At 41.6% G+C, this 6,602-nt stretch overlaps 1 protein-coding gene across 1 annotated transcript; it reads left to right on the forward strand.

Annotated features, from left to right (window-relative positions):
• Positions 1-220: 220 nt before the first annotated feature.
• Positions 221-6,255, forward strand: KCNK18 (potassium two pore domain channel subfamily K member 18). Its single transcript, XM_032191660.1, has 3 exons — positions 221-597; positions 1,347-1,493; positions 4,384-6,255. The coding sequence occupies exons 1-3, from the start codon at positions 381-383 to the stop codon at positions 5,196-5,198; spliced, it is 1,179 nt and encodes a 392-aa protein (XP_032047551.1). The 5' UTR covers positions 221-380; the 3' UTR covers positions 5,199-6,255.
• Positions 6,256-6,602: the final 347 nt, after the last annotated feature.

The raw sequence follows: 6,602 nt of genomic DNA on the forward strand, positions 1-6,602 counted from the left end.
GAGGAGCTGGAAATATGTGTCTTCTGTACCTGTGAGAAACTGTAGTTCAGAAAAGGAAACCTTAAAAATGAGTTGGCCCTATGAGAGACCCATGGGAGCTGGTGATCCACATGCATTGTAGCAGTGTCTGGGCAGTAATGGTTCAGGGATACAGGGTCATATTGTCAACTGAGAAATATTTCAAGGCTTGATGAGTTGTGCTCCTTTTCCATTGGGACTGTAGTGCAATCTTCACTTATAAGACATGTGATCTGAAAGCCTGAGGCAGAACAATCCCTGTTTTCACGGGAGAAGCTTTTCTAGGATGCAAAAGGTTTCACAACCTCCTCCTTGTCTCTAAAAGCTATCTTCCCCACAAAACCAAAAAAAAAAAAAAAAAGATGGCATCAACATCACAGCCTCTGCGAGGTAAAAGGGCATGCAAAAAAATATTTTGGGCAGTATTTCCACATGCCTGCTTCATTCTGTCTCTCGTGATCTACGCTTTTCTTGGGGCTCTCATGTTTTCCCACATTGAAGGTAACCGGAAGGTAAATTTAAGTGAAGAATATAGAAATTTTCTGCAGGATCTGTGGTACATCTCCAGAAATTTAACAGGTATGTACCAGAATAGCAAAATAACTTAATTGTACACAGAGTTACTCCTTTGCTTTCTGAATGAGATTTTTGGCTTTTGAAGACATTCTTCAAAGTAATAATAGCTGAGCCTGAAAATGGGATTTCCTCTGTGCTTAGCTGATGACTGCTGTTGCCTGCTTCTCTTCCTTAACTGTGATTTTGACTGTAAGCTTCCTTGGTCCCTCAGCTCCTGCCTGTAAATGCTTAAAAGACTTTTTGTGATGTGCTTGTGTTGTCCCTTTTTGCCCTAGTTCCCTAAGGTCCTGGAGCAGCTGAGATTTCCGTGCTGTTTCCCTCTGCCTGCTGGGGGGCTGGGTTCTCTGTCTCAGAAAGTCTCTCCCTGCTTCCTTGTCCCAGCTCCAAGCATCCCTACCTGGGCATCCCTCTGGCGATGGGATGCTCAATGCAGGCAGGCGTGGTGCTGTTCCCCAGACCCACTTGTGCTGGTGGAGGGGTAGAGTGGAGGAGATGGGCTTGAAACCCTCCTGGATCTGTGATGGGGTTCATACGTGGGCTTGGACTTTTGCTTGGGAAGCTGTGCTAGCACAATGAGCCAGTGGACACACTTGATTTTTTCAATGGGGTGTGTGAGGTGAATCTTTTTATTTTCTAAAGGACTAGGAGAAAATGCTTAGCTGGAGTAAAATTCCCTGGGATAATAAACTTAGGCTGCTCCCCGACTGGGCGTCTGCAAACTCTCAGTGCATCTTCTGCTGTTACTGTAACAGATAACATGACGGAAAATGAGGAGTCATTTAAAAAAGAAATCCACGCACTGCTCAACGCAGCTAAACGAGACTGGTTTGTCAACCCAAAAGATATATGGAATTTCTTTGGGTCTCTCTTCTTCTGCTGCACAGTATTCACCACTGTGGGTAAGTCTGGAGGTAAAGTAACACCTACAGAACCAAATGCCACACTGATTTCTCTAATGTATTTCTTCCAGGGAATTAGATTAATAATAATAATAATAATAATAATAATAATAATAATAATAATAATAAAGAAAAAGAATCTCCAAATCTTCCTGATTTTTTCTCCTGAGTGTTGATAATGGGTCTGCGAGGGGTGCTGCAAACATGTGTGGCAGAGGTGTAGCTGAGCCCCAGGGACAAGTCAGAATTTAGGCAATAACGATGGTATGTGCTGATTAGCAGCAGCATTGCATGCATACTGTAGCACATGCTCATATATGACATACGCACAGAACTATTATATTGAAATGAAAGAAAGCTCAATTTTTCAATCAAACCTTATTCCTGCCGCTATTATGTGCTATGCTGGGTAATGTTTTCTTTACTGAAAGAGGCAATTCATTATGCGTATATTGTTTTTAAATTGCTTCCCTGTTGTTTATGTCTAACGCTGCTTTGTAAACCTCTGGATCTATAATTGACCGTGTTGTTGTTGTTCACAGTTCTCTGGGCTAACAGCACACAGAGCTGCTTAAATCACACCTCTGAAATTTTTCCTTCTGCCTTCATATTTCAAAGCATGACCTAGATCAAACACAAACATCTGTTACGGTTTTGGCTTGCACTGTATTGCTAAATACAACTCCTCATGCTCATTTCCAAAGTTACTCTTGTCCTTTTGCTAATCTTTCTTAAATGCTGGCGAATACAGACATTGTCTGAATATTTTGTCAGCATTAAGGCTGGATGATAAATAGTCCCACAGCATTGTATCAAATTGTAAAGACGTTTCTCCACTGCATTAAGACATATAAAAGATCCCAGCACAGGTATGCAAAATAAAATCTTAATGCAAAATAAAACCTGATTATTCTACACAAGGAATAAGGAGAGAGTTAATGAGTTCACTGGAGCACATAGGGCTTGCTGGCTCAGTCACTGCAGAGGCTTGAACCTCAGTCTTTGATGACTTTGGTGGCTGCCTTCAAGTAGCGTCCTGCAGCCCCAGTACAGCTGGCTCTCGTAGAGTGTGCTTCACTCAGTGCTACATGCTAGAGTGCTTCTGTCTCGGGGAGATAATGACACATTTTCTATTCCACAGGCATATTTGAATAGCTTAAGAGTTCAGACACATGCTGGAGATACAGACTTGAATCTTCCTCCCAGTAAATATTTCTTACTACAAACACAACAGCCAGGAACATTTCGAAGTACCTCTTACCAGAAAGCTTTGACTTCAACAAACAGGTGGAAAACATATTGTTGAAGACTTCTTGCCTAGAAATACTTACCCACCTGCATTTACATGGGACTGTAGAGATATTTCCATACACACTGACCCAAGTGATCCATTTATTTCTAAAATTTCTAAACTACATTATTTTTGGTCTTCATAGCAGTGAACATCAACACAGCATCTTCAGGTTTTGAGCTGCATTTTGGGACCGGTGGGAAGCCTGGATTATTTCTTGTTAAGAGATGGCTGTTTCTATTGTGGTGGGTTTGTTATCTGCAGTATTAGGAATTGGTAAATCACTTCAGGTGAGAGTCCACCTGGCTCCCTTTAATTATCTAGCAGAAATGAGCATCCAGGCTAGAGATTGGTGGTCAGAACTGCATGAGGTGTTTCTAATGTATGAGAATTGAGAAGTCACTCAGTGCAATAACTACTAGAATTAATCTTCCCCGGTCATTTCAGCAGTGTTAACATTCCCGATAAAACAGTGGGGAACAGAGTGACAGAGAATAAATAGTCTGCCAGTGCCCCACAGCAAAGCAGAGGCCAAGGCTGGATTCAGACCATTAGTGAATGGTTGGAGGATAGGAAGAAAACCACACTTCAGCTTCCCAGCTGATAACCTCACAGGCTGAGTACCTGGCCTGGGAGGTCACCTATAAAAGAACAATGTGCTTGAAGGGGGAGAAGAAATGCTGTATGTCTTTCTGGAAGATGAGAAGAAAAATGGTTGCTAAACTAATAAATTAATGTAATGTAGTTGTTTTCTCCCACTGTAAGGGAAAAGCACTAATTTACAAACTGACATTCACATCCAACTGTTAGGGGAAGAAAAATTAAATACCCAAGTTGAATTTAGGGAGAGGGTACATCTTCTGCCATTTTATGGATCGCAAAGGCCGTGTGGCTGGTAGTACTTTCCTATGTGTTGTAATTGATATTTGTAAACTTTAGTACTCTGGGATAAGCATGTATTTCCTCATGTGATAAACAGATGTTTCCTCACTTGATCCTTTGTTTTTCTGTGTACATGTAAGAGCCTCGTAGAACTATGAAGCCAGTACAAATAAAATGTCAATACAAGGCATGCCATTAGAGCTAGATCTGATGAACTAGGAACAATTTCAAATTACACTACTAGCTTACCATTCATGATAAGCAGTTTGGGCAAAGAAAAGCAGGACCTCTCCTGCTGTCTCCTCCTCTGGACCTTTCCTACCTTTCCAGGTAAGGAAATCTTCCTGGTCTCCAGCAGGGCATGGACTGGACCCTGGTCATGGACTTGCTCCAAATTCTTGCTTCTTCTCCCTAAATGGCCTCTTGTTAAGAGTCAGGTAAGTCAAAGAGCCCACTCAAGTGTGGTTGGAAGAGTTAAGTCAACAGAACTTGCAAATTTCAAACCTCCACATGCCTGGAGAGGGCAGGTGCCTGCATCAGTAACCAGGCTGCAAGGCAGAAATTTGAACAACTTCCAAGCAAAGCCCAAAAGGACTGTATGCTCTGGACTAAAAACCAGCTCATTAAAATTGGTGTCAGTAAAAAGTCCAGTACAGGTGTAATAAATAACGTTCTCTCTCTCTCCCTTTCTCCCTTCTCTCTCTCTTTTTGTTCAAGGCTATGGCAATACCTATCCTGTGACAAGGACTGGAAAATATCTCTGCATGTTGTATGCTTTATTTGGCATCCCTTTGATGTTCTTGGTCCTGACAGACATGGGAGACATCCTTGCGACTGTCTTGTCCAAGTCTTACAACGAATTCAGAAAGCTACAGTCAAAACTTCTAGCCTTTAAACTCTGTTCTGGATCCACATGTAACAGAGGGGATAGAGTGCTGTCTAAAGTAGCCGCAAATGAACCCTTGAATATTGTGGAAATGCTGAAAAAACAGTCAGCTGTTAAAAGAAAGCCAGTCCAATATCGCAATGCCGAAATTTTTGAGCTGTTAATTGCCAGAGAAAATGAATACAAAAAGCCATCAAGAAGTAAAAGCATAGAGAGATGGAGCTCATGTCCTGAACTAGACAGGGGAAAAACAATGTCCAGAGTAATTGAGAATTTTGACAAAATAGGAAAAGAGTTAGAAAAATTAGATGTGCCCATAGTGTTAATGGTGCTGGTTATCTTTGTGTACATCTCCTGTGCAGCTGCCATTCTTCCAAACTGGGAAACCAGTTTGGATTTTCAGGAAGCCTTTTATTTCTGCTTTATCACCTTGACAACTATTGGGTTTGGAGATACACAACTGGAACATCCCAAGTTTTTCTTGTTTTTCTCCCTCTATATTATTATCGGAATGGAAATTGTCTTCATTGCTTTTAAGCTGGGCCAGGACCGCTTAATTGTCTTATACAAAAAGGTGATTTCATTTTGTGGAGAGAAAAAGATGCCATCAAAGAAGGTATATCCAAAGAAGTTATATCCAAAATAGGCGTAGTCATTTCTTCCTCACTCATGCATTTGCCACTGCAATATGATGAAACTGTTCCTGTGTGTTTCTACTCCCTGCCTTGGGCTTGCAGGAGGCACATTTTCTTCTAATTTCCCGTGCCAATCTGCTGTAAACTGGTTGGGTGCCTCAGGAGACACTTGGTGTAGGCATCTCCAGGGAGTACTTTCCCACAAGGGTCCCATCTCCTAAATAATAAAAGCCGATAATGCATGATGAAAGAGCAGAAAGCTCTCCCTGCCAGCGCTCCCCAGCACCTTTTGCAAAGCTCTGACTTTCAGCAGGCTTCCTGTCCTCTCTCCCACAACAAGCCAACTGGGGATTTTTTTTAGCACTTCTCCATGCAGAGCCCAGATTCCTGTCTCGTCCTGGCACCCTGCCTGCAGCCAGGGACAGCTGGGTCATGGCTGTCAGTGCTGAACTGCGAGCACATGCTGTGGTAACAGGATTCATCATCAGAGAGAGCTGGGGAGAAGAAGTGTGAACCCAGCTGCTGGTCCGTCGTGGTTGCTTCTGTGGGTCCCTTCACCCACTCATAGAAAGAGAAGTCTACCAATTTCTCCGGGATGTGGTAAGGATTCTGTAATGAAGCACAGAACTCTGGGAATAACATTTTTCAAGATTTTGCTTATATTGTTCATAATTTGAATCAAGCTATCAACCATCATTTTTAATGTCAAAAAAATATAGACAGTCTATAAAAGAAACCACTGACTTTAACTAACTGCCTCTTAGCATGTAAATTATATGCATGCACATGGAATGTGAATGACATCATTAGATATTACAGCATGCTTGATTGTGAGAGAATGTACATTGTTTTCCATAGCAAGTTTGCCATTCGAAGATGAGATGTTCAGAATATTTACATGACATCCTAACTCTGTTACAGTCACTGTGAACAGTAACATGTATTGTCCTTGTTGTCACTAACTAGCTGTGATTAAGAACTGGTGATATGCAATATATATAATGAATGAGACTGCATAGAAAAGTACATTATAAGGACAACAATAAAGAAGATAGCAGTTGGAAAAAACCCTGGTTGACTTTTTTAATGTTTGCCCTGACTTTGACATCGTGTACAAAGTCCTTCCGTTCAGACTACACTCATATTACCTCATTTTATGTTTTTTGGATTTAAATCAGTGTAGGACTTTGGACCTGTGCCAAAGTTCTCAGAAATCAATGAGAAGTTTCATATTATTTAATGGGCTTTGGATCAGAGGACTGCACTTCCTGCTCCCCAGGGTTTTTCCTTGTGATACGCCTAACACTGCCAGCATCAGTAAGAACTGGTCTTTATGTCAAAGAACTAGTCTCTCCCATATCAGTGAGATCTCTTTTATGCCAAAGGATTAATCCAGAGTCTGGCCCCTAAAGATT

This window comes from Aythya fuligula, chromosome 7 (assembly GCF_009819795.1).
Source record: "Aythya fuligula isolate bAytFul2 chromosome 7, bAytFul2.pri, whole genome shotgun sequence".
Classification (NCBI taxonomy): domain Eukaryota; kingdom Metazoa; phylum Chordata; class Aves; order Anseriformes; family Anatidae; genus Aythya; species Aythya fuligula.

Bases quoted from the DNA above. Each gene is read 5' to 3' on its own strand.
- KCNK18 (XM_032191660.1), top strand. From the start codon at position 381: ATGGCATCAACATCACAGCCTCTGCGAGGTAAAAGGGCATGCAAAAAA. The intron at 598-1,346 runs GTATGTACCAGA...TTACTGTAACAG, and splicing joins CATCTCCAGAAATTTAACAG to ATAACATGACGGAAAATGAG. The intron at 1,494-4,383 runs GTAAGTCTGGAG...TTTTTGTTCAAG, and splicing joins CACAGTATTCACCACTGTGG to GCTATGGCAATACCTATCCT.